The sequence below is a fragment of the Ambystoma mexicanum genome, chromosome 4q, assembly GCF_040938575.1.
Source record: "Ambystoma mexicanum isolate Mex_15411 chromosome 4q, UKY_AmexF1_1, whole genome shotgun sequence".
Taxonomy (NCBI): domain Eukaryota; kingdom Metazoa; phylum Chordata; class Amphibia; order Caudata; family Ambystomatidae; genus Ambystoma; species Ambystoma mexicanum.
The window spans coordinates 1235676480-1235692971 of NC_090928.1; the positions used below are offsets into that span (position 1 = coordinate 1235676480).

General features: G+C 48.8%; 1 protein-coding gene across 2 annotated transcripts in view; it reads right to left on the bottom strand.

Moving 5' to 3' along the window:
• LOC138468306 (zinc finger protein 318-like) overlaps positions 1-16492 on the bottom strand; it is a 616069-nt gene that overhangs the window by 91715 nt on the left and 507862 nt on the right. For both annotated transcript variants that reach the window (XM_069608799.1, XM_069608800.1), the window contains one exon: positions 9366-9465. In XM_069608799.1, the coding sequence (XP_069464900.1) occupies positions 9366-9465 (100 nt within the window). The remainder of the gene's footprint in view (positions 1-9365; positions 9466-16492) is intronic.

Consider the following 16492-nt stretch of genomic DNA (forward strand, 5'->3'; position numbering starts at 1 on the left):
GTTCCCACTCGTGGCACGAGCGCAGCTCCCTGCTGAGTGAGTCGGCGATGGTGTTTTTTATCCCTGCCAGATGAAACGGCACCAGAAACATCCCCTGGGCGACTGCCCAATGCCACAGGTCCTGCGCCTCCTTGGACAGTGCTGGGGACCTGGTTCCGCCCTGTTTTCTGATGTAAAACATGGTGGTGGTGTTGTCGGTGAAGATCCTCACCACCTTGCCCTTGAGGGACGGAAGGAAGGACCTGATGGCCCAAAACACTGCACGGAGCTCCAGGACGTTGATATGTAAGGATTTCTCCATCGGGAGCCAAAGGCCCCTTGCGTGCAGATTTTCGGTGTGCGCTCCCCACCCTTCCAGGGAGGCATCCGTGGTCACTGTCTCCTGGTGGGCTGGGGTCTGGAAGTCCATGCCCGCCGTCAGATGCGCGCGGGTGCCCCACCACCGGATCGCTCGTCGGAAACTCTCGTCGAGTGTGATCCTTTCCTCGAAGTTGCCCGTCGTTTGGATCCAGCGCGCGTCCAGGAACTCCAGGAAATCCGGAGCCTGCACATGGGAATGAGGTAGATGCAGGAAGACATCATTCCGAGGAGGGACTTGATGGACCTCACCTTGGCCGCGTCGGCCACCAACATCCGCTGCACCTTGCCCAGGATGGTCCTGGTCCTCTCCTCCGACGGGGAGGCCCGAAGGGACACTGTGTTGAGCCTCGCTCCCAGAAACAGAGTGTCTTGCGCGGGTACCAGGTGGGATTTGGCGTTGTTCACGGAGAATCCCAGGTCCGTGAGAAGTTGGACGGTCCTTGCCGTGTGGACCACGGCAAGCTCCCTTGTCTTGGCTCGGATGAGCCAGTCGTCCAGGTAGGGGTAGACGTGGATCCCTTCGCGGCGCAGCTGAGCCGCCACCGGTGCGAGGCACTTGGTGAACACCCTGGGTGCCGACCGTAGACCGAAGGGGAGGGCTTTGAACTGGTAATGCCGCCCTTGGACCACAAACCTGAGGAATTTTCGGTGCCCCTTCAAGATGGGAATATGGAAGTAGGCATCCTCCAAATCCAACGACGACAGGAAGTCTCCTTCCTCCAGCTGACCCAGGACGTGCTGGAGGGTGACCATCCGGAACTTTTGCGCCTTGATGAACTTGTTCAGACGTCGCAGGTCCAGGATGGGGCGCCATCCCCCCGTCTTCTTCTTCACGAGGAAGTATCTCGAGTAGACTCCGGAGCCCCGAAGCCTCTTTGGGACGAGTTCGATGGCGCCCTTCTTGAGCATCGCCTTCACCTCCCGGAGAAGTTGAGGGACGTGAAGTTCTTTCCTGGCCACGTGGGGGGACGCGCGGACACTTTCTTTGAAACTCGAGTGCGGGCCAAGGCGTCCAGCACCGAACAGTCGGTGGAGATGGACTCCCACACGCTGACGAAGCTCGCCAGCCGGCCTCCCACCAGGGTGCTTCGGTGAGGGCCCGACCCCCCGGCCGGTTCAATCCTGCTTCGACGAGCCTTTAGCGCCTTGTCCTTGGCGACGACGGCGGGGTTGCCAGGCTTGCCTCGTCCTCTGTAGGCCTCCTGAGATGACGAGCGGGCTGCTTGACGGTAGGAGGAGAAACCGCCGCCGGAACCTTTGGAGGCGCCCTTGCCTCCGCTGCTCCGAAAGGGCGTCCGTCGTTGTTGCAGAACTCCAAGGGCCCGGGCCGTCTCGGTGTCCGCTTTAATGGCCTGAAGGGAATCGTCCACCGTTTTCCCAAACAGGTTGTTCCCATCGAAGGGCATGTCCAGGACTCTGGTCTGAACGTCTTGACGGAAGTCCGTAGCCTTGAGCCATCCACGCCGCCTAAGGCAAACGCCGTTGCCCAACTGGCGGAACCCAGTGTCGGCGATGTCCGTCGCAACGGTAATGGCGTGGTCCGAAGCCACCTCACCTTCCTGCAGGATCTCCAGGGCCTCTGCCCTCTTGTCGTACGGCAAGAAGTCCAGCAGGGGAGCCAGTTTGTACCAGAGATCCCTGTCGTATCGGGCCACGATAGCCAAGGCGTTGGCAGCTTTAATCGTCGTCGCTGCAGACGAGATGACTCTGCGTCCCATAGCGTCCAATTTCTTTCCCTCGCCGTCCGGTGGGGAAGTCGATGTGGAGGCCGCACCCCCCCCCCCGCTTTTTTCCTGGCCGCCGCGGAGACGACGGAGTCCGGCGTAGGCTGCGCCCGGAGGCACAGGGGGTCCGTGTCCGGGACCCGGTACTTTTTCTCGTACCGGTCTCTTCTAGCTGGCGTCGTGGACGGGTTCTTGAGGAGGGTGAGGCCCTCATCCCAAATGTCGTCCAATAGAGGCACCGTGAGGACCGTCTTCCTCTTGGCCTTGCGCCGCTGATAAAGGAAACCTCCCTTCTTCTCCTCAGGGCAGAGTTGGAAAAGCTCGGATGCCCTGGCGATCATTGAGTGGAACGATCCAATCTCGTCGGGCGGAGAAGCCATGGTGGGAGGCGACGACGGTACATCCTCGTCGTATACCTCGTCGTCCGTACCCGTCGCTGCCGTGTCAGTCCCCGTATCATCCCCTCGGGTGGACGGGGAGGAGGGCTGGAAGGGGCGCGACGGCTGAAAAGGAGGTGGAGGGTGGATCCTTCTTTTCTTGGTAGGGGGAACACCAGAAGGTCCCGGTTCTGGGTCCCCCGACGGGAGAGGTTCCGTCGGCAACGGTAGTCTCGTCCTTATCTCAGAGCATAAGGACTGTATAGCCAACAAAATGGCCGCCGAGTTGTCTCGCGGCGCTGGCAGAGGGGAATCCGACGGGCGATCAGGGGCCCCGTCGGTACCCTCGACGATGTCGTCGTCACCTGCGTCGGGATCCATCCCGACGGGCGGGTCGTCTTCGAGGCTTAAGACCTCGACCAGCTCCTCCTCCGAGGTTGAGGCCGAATCTACGACGACGCCCTGCCCCCCCTTTTTCTTCCCCACGGGGGATTTCACGGGGGTCCTATCGATGGGCACAAAAGAGGACTCCCTCCGAGGTGGCAGGGAGACTGAGCACCGAGGTCGCCACCACTGGTGTAGCCTCCACAGGCTGAGCCAGGGCCGCCGCGACAGTTTCGATAGAGGGCTTGGCCGGATGGATTAAGGCCTTCACCACCTTAGGTGCGCTCACCGCCTTATCCTTGAGGGGGGGGGGGGAGACACTGCCTCGCTCCCCCTCCGCCTTCGAGCCCGACCGGGGCCTCTCCAGGAGCTTCGCCGGGTGCTCGGCCTTCCTCTTACCCGACCCAGAGCGTTGGCTCGTGGTTGATGGTGCCGGGGAGGGTGCGCCCTGCCTGGCGCCCGTAGAGCCCGACCGTTCGGCGCTCCCGGTGCCAGCAGACTCGCGGTGCTTGGCCTTATGTTGGACCCCCGTCGCCGGGGCGTCCTCAAAGGTCTTAGAAGACCGCTTGGATTTCTTGCTCTTCTTCTCGCCGGACGGGCTCTTCCCTTCTAGCCAGTTGGCGAGACGTTGATGGCGGTCCTTCATGGTCCGCTCAGACATGTTGCCGCAAAACGCACAGTTCTTCTCCACGTGCGTCTTGTCCTCATGTAGGCAGTAAAGACAAAAAGAGTGTTCGTCCTCCTTGAAGACGTTCTGCAGCTGGCATCCAGGGCAGACCCTGAACAGCTTTCCGGGCGTCGAGCTTCCCTTCTCCTGGGCCATGGCCGGGCCTGAGAAACTTCTGGAGTCCTCCAAAAGCGTAGCTCGACGAAATCTTCACCCTTGAGGGGCGCAGACGAATCCGAAATGGGTCCCCGTTGATCGGATGGAGAGTCGGTGGAGCTTGAGGCTCTTTTGACCGAAAAAACAACGTTTTTGAGAAAAAACGTGAAAAAATAGCACTAACGCTCGAGAGCAATAGCACGAGGATCCCAACACATGAACATGCGGTAAAAATCTGAAGATGGCTGCCAGAGGCGGTGCTTAGGTAGAGGGCAGTCATTGGCTGTGGTCAGTATGACGCAGAGACCAGTGATTGGTTATTACTACGAAAGACAGATCAGAAACGAAACTGATACTGGTTTTTTTCTTTACCGAGGATTCCCAGCCTGACGACGGGGAATATTCATGAGCATGTGAATCCATGCCAGACCCCATGCTGGAGAATAACGGGTTCCTTGTATGCAAATGAGATGTGAGCCTCTTCAGCACTAGAGAGTGTCAGCAAGTTAACTCTCAATGACTCAAGGTTTTTTTTTTCTTGTGCTCCGATCATATCGGCCGCCATCTCCGAATGGAAGTTACATACCATTCGGAGATTATTATGGGCTAGGAGAGAAATGGTGTCCATGTCATCCGTGGTAATAGAGCGAAGTAAGGGGATTTTCTTAAAAGTATTTAACAGATTAGTTCGGTTTAGGTTGCCTTATTGTTATTTATCCAACCAATGATTTTTCCTGTGTTAGTCACAGCAACTAACTGGTCAGGGACTGATATCCCCTTATTCCTGTTAAGAACGGGTTCCTCTGGCTTTGCTATAGCTATCTCTAGCATATTATCACCTAATATGGTCTTCGAGCCTGTGGGCACAACACCCTTAGTCACAACATTAGAGACCGGCCCCCTGTCTTTGCTTACCATAGACTGTGCCCCAGTTATCCGAGGACCTGTGGAGGATATCTCGCTCAATATAGGAACTGTAGACTGTGTGCCCAGTGAGGAGAGAACCCCCAATTGTTGTAAACCAGTAGACAGTCTGGCATGCTTAGTACTAACTATTTTTCCAAAGGCTGTCATCTTGGTTTGTTTAGTCTGGGGGCGGTCTTCGTCCCCCATCATCAAAGGTTTGCATCTTTCTAGCATTCATTATTTCCCTCCCAACCGCAGACACCTCCCCCTTTGACCCTTCCCCAGAGTGGACCAAATCGCAACTCGAAGGGTGTTTACCTGTAGAAGGCATTTTGGATTGATCTTCTTGCATAGGTATATTTCTAATCGCTCCAAGATTAGAATTCCTCCCCTTAATTTTAGCGCCAGGCATATTTTTCGTTTTCTTAGGCATCCTTACTCCTCTTTTCCCTTTTTTTTCCTCCTGCGCACCGGTGACTGAGGAACCTCATTAATGTCATAATTAGATACATTATGAGACCCCTCCCTCTGATTTTGCAGATTGAGTGAATCAGAGATTTCCCCGTTTGGTGATTCCGCCTTTTTTTCTAATGTGTTTAGATTTTTCTTTACACTTGGTCCCTTTTATCGGGGGAATCTGGAGCACTTCGCCTGATTCTTCACTACTAATACTCGTAATCATCCCTCTCTTAGGTGATTCTGAGGCTAAATCATGACTTGCCCTCTCCTCCATTTGTCCCATCACGTCCAACAAATGGACTATCTAAAGCATTTGTGGAAATTCTCTACATTATTACGACTGGGGCATATAGTTTCTTCAACTCTCCCCCCCCCCTTGTAGGATGGAGATGGCCATTCACCTGAAATCAAATTCTAGTAGTGTGGTGAGTTTTGCATACATCGTGGACAACCTAATATTTTGTTCGACCCTCAATCTATCCGCCTCTTTCAGATTTAGATAGTTCTTCGTTTTTACCCTCTACGAGCCCCTCCAAAAAGGCCAATCGCATGGTTAATTCGTTGAAGGCCGATTGTTGCCCCGCCAAGGCGCCTCCCAAGATTTACTGCGTCTTGCCCAGGGTTTTGAGTGCCAAATTTAAAATAATATGCAAATTACAAAGAAGAGGAAAAATAAAATCACCACTTCCCCGATTATCAATAGGTTTTCGCTCTGTTCTATCCTGAATAGGAGGAAGGCTTTCATTTGCATCTAACTTGTGATCGGGAGCCCTAGCCCCATACTCAATCTGATCTTCTGATCCCTCCCATGGCTCGGTTTGTGTGCCGCCTTCTTTTACATCAACGGGCAGAGCAACCTTCCCTTAGTCATGGTTTTCTTCTATGCAGGATGGCCATATAGCTTCTTTAGCCCTTTCATCTCTGAGATCTGTAAGGAACCCCCTCTGAGAGACTCCTTAAGCCCCTACGGCTGGGGTCTGGAAATCTTATAGGCATCTCCAAATCAATAATTTCTTTTAATAGAACCCCATTTGCATCAGCCATTTGAATAAATGGGTCCTCCATATCCTCCCCACACACTCTAAACATAGATCTTTGCTGACCCGCGGTGGAGGCATCTTTCAGCTGACTCTCCCAGCCCCCAGTGTAGGGTAAGCCTTGCCTCGTGTCGCCTTTGGTAGTTCCAAATACAAACACTGCGGCAGAATGCTGGGCGGTTAGAGCCTTACCCACAGTATGTAGCCGCATAATGCCTTCAGCCCGCCGCCCCACTAAAGGAGTCAAAGCAAGGGAGGCATTTCCCCTTCATTTTTCCCCTTGTGTTTGCCTCCTGTAGTGGTGTGGATGCACGAAAACGTACCACCCTCCTGATACCGGGGACACATTCCTGTAAACACTCTGCATCAGTCAGCTCATGTCTACTAGTATGAGGCCAAAAGACACATTTTTTTCCAGATGCTTAAGACTATCATTCGAATCTGGTATGGTTGTAGCAGTGGAATTAAGGAGCAAGTTCTCCGTCTTCTTAGGAGGCTCCATTGATATAGTGTATTCTCTTCCCCTGCCAAATTTTGAACCTTAGAGGGAAGAGGACCAGGCTCCCCGTCTATGGGAAACTCCACCCCTCCCACAACCCTAGGTAGTATAACATGCTGTGTCACCGGCCCCTTTGTTGCTTGCTCCTCAGAGGAGCCAAAACCGCTTCTTAGAGCCGGCATAGTTCTGCTGTGGGCACCCTCAAGATATAGAAAGAAAACCCCAGTCAAGGTGCCCCGAAATACTATGGGTTAAAGCTACACAATAGGGAATAAATACAGGCATCTTTCCTATTATATAAATATATCATGAAATGTAAACAGTCTTGAACTCTGCAAGATGTGTCAAGCTACAAGAAAAAAATACCCTAAAATCACATAAAAGCCAGGCAAAATGTTAATATTTAAAAATATAGGTAAACATGCAATATGTGGTCGACTGTTCGATAAAAAGTCCCTAGGGTTTGCAGCACAATAAATATAATGTCCAATCGGGTAGAGGAAAACCTTGCAGCCCCCTTATAGGAATATACAGATATTAGAGCAATGCAAAAGTTAATGTGAGGCCCTGCACAGAAAACACAACACAATTTATATAACTTGCCGTCCGGGGAACGCCTGATGGTTTGGGGAGCTGCCTTAGTCCGTCTCTCCCACCCACTGGACCGGCAAATGTATAGTAACTTCTTCCAAAGTATCTATCATATCGGAGTTAATACTATTCCAAACAAGTAGATCCTGGCAACAAATGATCCAAACAACCGGCCGCTCAAAGAGTCTCACCTCCGCAGTTGCGACCTGTAGAGAAACATACAAGGGTTGCATTTCGACTTTACTTTCTACAACCTTCGTGTCAGAAGTTGACCAAGTAGTTCCAGGCTTTATAATTCAAATAGGTGGGCGATATACATGAATCAATGGAGCTAAGCTCCAGCAGTCTACTGTAATTTCTCAGCCCAGTAGTGTGTAAATGTCAATATGGCAAATCGCCTTACCGTCTGCTCTCTTGAGTCTTCACTGGCATGTAGATGCCACTATACGATGCAAAGGATTATTAGGCTGCGTCCTTTCAAAGATGTGCTCTGTCCATGCACCGTAGCACAAACAGCAAAAACAGTGTTGCAGATATAAACCCTTTTCTCCACAGGCGGGCTCCAAGACAGAAATATATAGCAGATTTAAACACCCAAAGCACACATCAGTGTCCAAAAATAGTCCCTGAAGAGTTTGTATGAGGCAAGTTAAAGCAGAAAAGATTGAGATCGCCCCAATCACAACGTGCACTCCACTGACAACTCGGAGCACTGAAAGTAACCCACCGACATCCGTGGTCATGCGCGTATCTTAACTGCCGTTGCAGAGCTGCCAAAAAGTGCCTCTGAAATCCGCTCGCCAGGGCGGCAGCCAACCCAAGCTTCATTGCCCCCCTGCACAAATCCGTCCATTTCCTCATCACACCGTGCAGCGAAACGTTGCAACGCTGCAGGATGCCCCTTTCCAGCAAGCTTGCCTTCCTGCTCGTGACTAGGAACCGAAGGAAAAAAGTAAGCAACCATTTGAACGGTAGCAAAAAGCTGGTGTAAAATAATTAAGTAATCAATCTACACCCTTCAACAATATTATGAAATAAAAACAAATCAATATATATCAAAGTCACAAACATGAAAAAAAAAATAGCATCCAACAGGTTTAAAAAAAAAAATGAATACCAATCTCTTCTTTTTTACTGCTACTGAGCCCCTCCGTATAGCAGTTCATTCCAGCATCGGTTCTTTGCCCAAGCCTAATAAAATTGCCTCCACACTAAGATGATCAGCAAAAGAGTATTTCACCATCCAGGACCACTCCACAAATTGCTGGGTAAACCATATAATATTTCAGACTCTTGTTCCTCACTTTCACGTTAGCCACAACAAACGCCCTTCTTTTTCCATGACATTTCTACTTAAATCCACAAAAATTATTATCTTATCCCGTCCCGATGCAAGGTCTCCCAACTCCCGTGCCCTTTTTAAAATCAACTCCATCTCGAGCTCATGGGTGGAAAGGGGAAACCTTTGAACATCTTTCCATAGGAAATGGAGCCGAAGTGCGGGCGGCAAAAATAGGTCCTGCGGTGCAGCCCTGCACCCTCCTCCTCCACTAGTGGGGGCCTCAGGTTACATAATGACACGACTTCTAGTGAAGCCTCCCTGTACACACAAATAAAGCCAAAAATCCAGGAACATATGCAGAGAAATGGGCAAATGGTTTCGTGCAACATTAAAATGTGACGAGAACCCTAAAATTAGAATGCTTGCCCTTCTTGGCTGCATTGTTAATCACCACTCAGTGGGTCTGGTCTCAACAGCAGGTACAGGGAGCTATTGCACGGCATGCTGGCGGGCCCAGCAGAAGCATACCTCGTAGGGAGTTTATTCAAGGCTGGGTGTAGCTTGCGTGGCTCATTGCTTGCACACAATCGTGCTTATTCACGGATACTTAGAATCATTTGATGCACTATTTGGGACAAATGGAAACATTTGCAAGAAGATGACATGCCTAAAATACACAAGGTGAAAATAATAAAGATAAATATTTCCAACTAAGGAAGTTCTATTGATCAGCTAACATAGGTTTTCCTATTCCGATTCTGTGTAAATAGCTAATAGTAAACTTTGCTAGGATTTCAAATCTATATTATTGTTTTGCATGTGTAAACATTGATTCAGTGGGACTTTCACATTCAAAAGTCATGGTTTGTAATGTGAAGTTCAGAAGTACAAATCCAAACTTGAATTCCTAGTGCCTGACGTACCTTTGGCGTGGATTGATATTTTATTGGAGTTATTTGTCACATCTTGTTTGGCATCATCCTGGACCTTGTCAGCCCATGGTCTCTTGTAAGGATCCAGCGTCTATGTGTACAAAGAAAGAGGTAGTCATTAATGAGGCAGGTTTTAAGAACAAGCACTTGCAAGGATATACAATGGTTATTCGGGAGAAACGGGCTACTCTTCTGCAAGGAAAATGATCCTCCCCTGAAGCAATGGCTTTGTAACTTGAGATTAGTTCTCAAAATCCTACTATTTTATGCCTGGGCTTGGAATTGCACATTAGCATCAGATAAAGTGGCAACTTGTCCAGATAGCCTCTCTAAGAGGTGCACACAAAGTCAACAATCACAAATCAGCAACATCTCCACTGTTCTATTTTCAACATTCTCATGGTCATGGGTGATGCCTTTACTTCATTTACAGCCCAAGCACTCACATGGAGTTAGGGATGGCTCGATTGTGACATATCAAGCCATAAGGTTAATGCCCAAGATACGCAATGTTTTCCTTTTCAAAGCAGGAGGGTTCTAGAGTCATGTTCTGCATGTGCTTTATAGCAGCAATGTATATTCTAACGAGGGACGTGATGGGGGCATATAGAATATATACTTCTGAATTGCCAGTCCATGTAATCATGTTGCAAATGTTGGCAAGACACATGTTTTTGTAAGCATGGGGTTTGAGCTCCAGGCGGCTGTTGATTCCTACTTTATTTCTTGCAGAATGTGCATTCAGGGTGGACAAAAGATTCACATGTCTAAACACAGCTTAGTACACTGCACGATTCAGTTAACTTCTTTTTTGCTGGATAATCTTATGTGGATTTACTAAATCTACCTATAATTGTGTAGTAGTTCTTAATACTTTAGTCTTGGTCTAAAGCCTACAGTGACCTTTCTGCTGCAGACGTGGATCTTTAAAGTGCCCGAATCAACTGTCATTTTAAAACAGGAGATGAAGCAAGAAAAATCCTGGGTGGTTCACAATACCACACCCCCACGCCCCAATCTTTATTGCAAAAGAAAATCACTTGACAAACCTGTAAAAATGCATTTAACATACACCTGTCCCAGGCACATAGATTCAAATGCTTATTCTCATGCCTAACAAGCAAGAGTTTATATTCTAGCGGGACACATGTTTTTGGCAGTCCTGCACTGCTTTCGCAAGTAATGGTGCTCCCTCAAGGAATGGTGCTCATCGGCTGTGGAACAGTGTTAGATAAAGATTTGGGGTAGTAACCTTAGGGTGCACTACAACAACCTCAGCCTCCTGGCAATAGGACCCAACATTTGCTAGAAGTCTGAACTACACAGGTTGGTAGTGTGGTAGAGCAGCCTGGCTTATCTCAAGAGGGGTCAATGTGAGCTGTGGAGTGGTTACACAGTGACAAGTATTCAAATAAACACGTACACTCAAGGTTTCTTGATAAAACAATTATTTATTTACTGGTCAGGTGATTAAGCCTTCTCTAGGAGGGGGCAATATTTTAGCAACACACAAATACCTTCGAAAAATACACACTCATAGTTCTTAAATCAGCGATCACCCACTTGGGATACCACAAAGACACTTCCTACATCCTGAGGTGACATCAATAGTTAGGACACTGTGGACATTGATATGTTACTGTGAGCATTTAGAATAGTACTGAAATGAGTATCAAAGAAAAGGTTATTAGAACAAACAAGAGTTCACAAATATTTTTAAGCAGGCAAATACTTTTCAACCCTCCCCAATGTCAGAGGAGAGAACAGTCTTTCAGTGAAACAGCCTAAGCCAAAGTCAATGGGCAAAAGGGTATGTGGCTGAAGCACTTCTTGCAGGTAAGTAAGAAAAGTCTTTGAACAGTGTTTTTAGAAGTCTTTGATGAAAAAGGAGAATCAATGAAGGGCCACAAGCTGTTAGACTTGTAAGCAGTAGAAGCGAATCTACAACAAGAGGTAAGTTCTCTTAGACTTTACAGTACCTTTAGTTAGAAGAAAATGCAGCAGATTACTTCTGTTCCTGTGCAGCTCTGCAGATCCTGGTATTACTGGGCCTCAGTTGTGGGGACAAGAGGGAGTACATATGGGGACTCCTGCACTGCAATGGGACGGTCACTGACAGTAACCGGCACTCTTCAAATAAGTGGCAATTCGGTGTTTCAGCTCCTCACATCTACCGCAAACAGCACCACCGCGGTTCCTGGCTGTCGAGATGGTTCTGGGTTCCAGCACTCTTGAGGTGGCTCAGGCTCGGTCAGTCCTGCTACCTGGGAGTCCGGAGGATCTTCCTGGAGCTCTTGGACAGCTTAAAAGCAACGCACATGAACTGGTCTTCCTCTCCCTGGCTATTCGGTTCCAGCAGCGATGGAAATTCAACCAGCTTCAAGAAGGATGTCCAGGTGGCTTACTTTGGAGTTGATTGGTCCCACCAACTCAAATGGAGAAGTCGTCCTTGCAGGGACTTCTCGGTTGATACGAATTTGGAGTTTTCAGCACAGCAGCAAAGTTTCACCGGGCAAACGAATGGTCCATGAGTTGCAGCAGGAGTCTTCAAGTTCTTCTTCAGATTCCTTCGCCCAGTGGTCGACTGCCTTCCAAGCCAAAAAGCTTCGCCTTTTATGCAGGTTTCTCCCATTCATTCCAGCCTGGCTGTCAATCACCCAGTAGGGTGGTGGTCCTTGCCGGACAGCCAGCCAGCCAATCACCTAGGAGGGCATTCCTGGACCTCCCTCCATTCCTGCCCCCACCAGACACCCAGGAGCCAGAGGTGGGCTTAACTTGTTAATTCCGCCAAAGGCAAAATTAACAAAGGGACAAAACCTGGTTTGGCGCGCAGAGTAAATCTCAAGAAGGACCTTTACACAAAGAAATGGCGAAAAAAGAAGACCGGGCCATTTTGACAAAAATGGCATGCAAGGGTGCTTTACAGCAGCTACGAACGCAGCCCGCGGTAAAGACACCACAGTAGTAAAAAGTAAACCACTGCCACCAGTCATTCATCGAGGAAAGGGTAACAAAACCCTTACATGAGAAGCTAGACAAAGGGGATACTATGTAACCCCTCCAGCACCGTATTGTAAGATAGTATGTGCTGGGTCTAAAAAAGATACAATTATAAGTAAAGTCAATTTCACTTTACAGCTCTTGGAAACAGTAGTTATCCAAGAGAAAGGTGTTTACACCTTTGGGGAAATCTGAAAGACTTCCCCGTGCCACTGCAATGAAGGTGCTGTGTGACAATGGAAAAAGATGCCTATGGAGTTCGTCAGACTCCAAAAACCCAAAAAATAAATAAAACAGTTAAAATCACATTTAAACACATGAGTGGAAAAAAGGGTCTCACTTTCTCCAGGTAAAAATGAAAAAGTCCTAGAGTCCAGCAAAAGAGCTGGGGGTCTCTAAGAAGGAGAGGAATTAGCACATTTCTGAGAGTTCTCCCTAATATTCGCCTCCTCCCCTATCCCCCCCCAGACTAAGGGACAGGAGGATTTAATCCACCCCTGGATGAATCTCCTTACTCTAGTCGGTCATACTTTCTGGAGAGATAATCAGCATTTTGGTGATCTGCATCAACCTTCAAGGGTTGGTGGTCTGTTTGAATTACAAAAGTAGATCTATAGAAGTATGGTCTAAACTTCTTCAAAGACCACACAATAGCAAAACATTCACAGTCTATGGTTGCCCACCATGTTTCAGGGTCCTTCAGTTTCCTACTGATGAAGCAGATTGGGTGTTCCCTGCCTTTCTCATCTAGCTGAATCAGAACTGCACCTATACCTGTATTGGAAGCATCAGTTTGTACAATAAAGGATTGGTTGTAGCCAGGAGCTCTCAAGACTGGAGCTTGACAAAGGGCTTTCTTAAATCCTTCAAATACTTAGTGCACTCCTCATTCCACCTGACCTTCTTGGGGAATTTGCGTAAGGAGATCATATTTAAGGGAGAAGCTATGGTCCCATAGTTCTCTATGAAGTTCCTATAGTAACCTACGAGACCTAAAAACGCTCTCACTTGGGTTTGAGTAGTAGGGGTGTCCCAGCCTTATACATCTTGTACTTCGCTAGGCAATGGCCTCATTTCACCTCCTCCTACCTCATGTCCAAGGTAGACCACTTTACTCTGACCAATTTGACATTTTATTGCCTTTATGGTCAGATTGGCCTGCTCAAGAGCCTGCAAAGCATATCCTAAGTGGTCAATATGTTCTTTCCAAGTAGCGCTGAACACTGCAAAGTCATACAAGTATGCCATGCAGAAGTCCTCCATCCCATTCAGAACATGATTTACCGTAGCAGGTGCATATTTTAATCCAAAAGGAAAAAACCTAAACTGGTAGAGGCCTCCTGGGGTTGAAAATGCAGTTTATTCCTTGGCATGGTCAGAGCTATTTGCCAATAGCCTGAGGTTAGGTCAAATGTACTTAGGAACTTGGCTGAACCAAGTATGACCACCAGCTCATCTGTCCTAGGTAAAGGAGGGGCATCAGTCGTGGTGACTGCATTAAATGCTATATAGTCCACACAGAATCTCAACTCTTTGAATCCTGCCTTTGGTACTAGCAAAACAGGACTAGACCAAGGACTGGTAGATGGCTCAATAACCCCAAGATTAAGCATCTTGTTGACCTCTTCCTTTATGTGGGCTCTTATATAGTCTGACATTCTGTGATCCGTGCTTTTGTCAGGGTCACCAGAGAGTATATCATGCTGGCCCCAAGGGGTCAAGCCTGGCGATAGTGAAAACAGAGGGGCAAACTGATTTAACAGAATTTTGCACTCCTCCAGTTGTTCCAGAGTCAGATCAGAAGAGAGATTAACTCCTATCTTTCCATCTAAAGGTGTCCCCTGAGGAGGTCAGGTAGAGGCTCACTCTCCTTCTCCTGAGCAGAGGCTAGAAGCAAAGCTCCCATTTCTGGTCTAGAGATATAGGCCTTTAGGCGGTTGGTGTGAAAGACCCTGCGGTCCTCCTTGAGATTGCCCAAGCCCACCAAATAATTGACCGCTCCAAGTATGCCCACAACAATGAAGGGTCCAATCCATTTGTCCTGTAAGGCCCTCTGCCTTGTAGGTAACATAACTAGAACTAGCTGGTCCCGAGTAAACTCAACAATGTTGGCCTTCTGGTCATGCCAATGCTTCAACCAGAGCCTGACCTGCTTTCAAGTTACCTGAAGCTTCCGTCATCATGTGTGTCATTCTCCTTTGGAGACATAACACATAGTCAGTGACTCTCACTGGCTTGAGGGAAGGAACACTGTCCAACCCATCCTTGATTAGGGCCAATGGACCCATAGAGGAGCTCAAAGGGGCTGAGCCAACCCCTTCCCGAGGCACTTCTCTATAAGCCAAGAGAAGGCATGGCAGTAGAAGTTCCCAATTTCATACTCTTCATAGTTCTGTTAAACCTCTCCACCAACCCATTGGTCTGGGGATGGTAGGCTGCTGAGAACTTGTAGATCACTGCAGATGTTTTCCACATGGCCTCCATGTAATGGGACATACAATTGGTCCCCCTGTCTGAGATAACCTCCTTAGGAAAACCAACCCAGGTAAAAATAACAAGGAGGGCCTTAGACACTGCCAGGGCAGCATCAGTCCTCATAGGTATGGCTTCAGGATACCTGGTAGCATGGTCTAACCTACCACATCCAATATAAATCCTCTCAAAAGGAACTCCCACCACTGGGAGAGGCACCAAGGGTGCCACGTTCTTGGTTCCACTCTTGCCAGAAGTCTGATAAGTGCGACAGCTTCTACAGAATTTATCTACATCAGACCCCATCTGAGGCCAGTAAAAATAAAGAGAAATCCTGTCATGCTGCCTACCCTCAGGGAACCAGACCAGGTCCAGCAATCCCGGAAGCAGGCATCAAGTTATTTAGAGCAAGCCCAAAAGCCCCCGTTAGGGGCTGTTTGGGTGCGGTCCTGGCGCCTAAGGCGCCAGGCTCATATGGAGAGTCAGTCCAGGCGCCATAGGCGCCAGGCTCATAGAGTAGAACCTGATGCAGACCATGCTGCAAGCTTACCTGGTGCAGACCATGCTGCAGAACTCCAAGCCAAATGAGGCTTGGAAGGGACTATTTTATCTAGGGACTATTTTTTACTCGGGTGGGGCTGGGGAAGAATACTTATCAGGGACTACTTTGGAGGCTATTTAAACCACGCCCGAAGAGCAGCACACGCTTCGCGTTATTCTACATCCAGTAGGGTAACGCTCACCGGTGTCTGCAAGCTTGCATCCAGTCTTCTGCCACGCCCGCCTCGAGTCTGCAGCTCCTACAAAAAGGGAGGAACAGAAGAAGAAAGGTTAGAATAGGAGCAAACCATCAATCCTTACCTGAATTCCGGATACACCGCACCTTCGAGCTGGAAGATAGAAGCATTTACGCGTGCCGCCTCGCATGCTGCAGCGCCGCGCTGAACTCACCGGCCTTCGCAGAATCCTCACGATCCACTGCATCCTTCTGCACGTTCCTGCCGCATCCTGGCACCTAAGGGGAACACAAGAACAGCAAAGGTGAGCCAAGGAAATAAACAGAGGCAATACTAACTACCCCCATAGACTTACCCGATTGCCGCCGGGGGTACTATTCCTCTTCACGGGTCGGCACAGTCTCCATTGCATCCTCGCCGCACCCCGGCCCCTAAGGGGAACAAAAGGACGACAAGGTGAGACAACGGGACAAATAAGGGGAACTCTTCTCACTGCAATAGACTTACCTAATTTTACCGCCGGAGGCATAATTCCACGAACTTCATATTTTCTCGCCACACCTGAATAAGGGAACACGCAGTTTACATTCTGGCCTTATTTTATTGAACTGTGTAGGATAAGCCAAATCCTTACCTGAACTTCATCAGCTACCACGAGGAACTCTTCGCCGGGGTCAAGCTGCAAACTGCAAGGAATCGGACAAGAGTGAAAGTAAGACATGTGAACTCTTACGAACTACATATTTTTTGGAGTCAATATTGTTCTGGAACTCACCAATTCCTTCGAGCCAGTGAAGCAACTGGTTATCAACGCACCCTGCACTCAATTCAGGATGGAGAGCTCATCTTTTCAAACCATCAGGTGAGACTAGAAGAGGGGACATCAAAGGTGATCTGTGGGGAGAACAG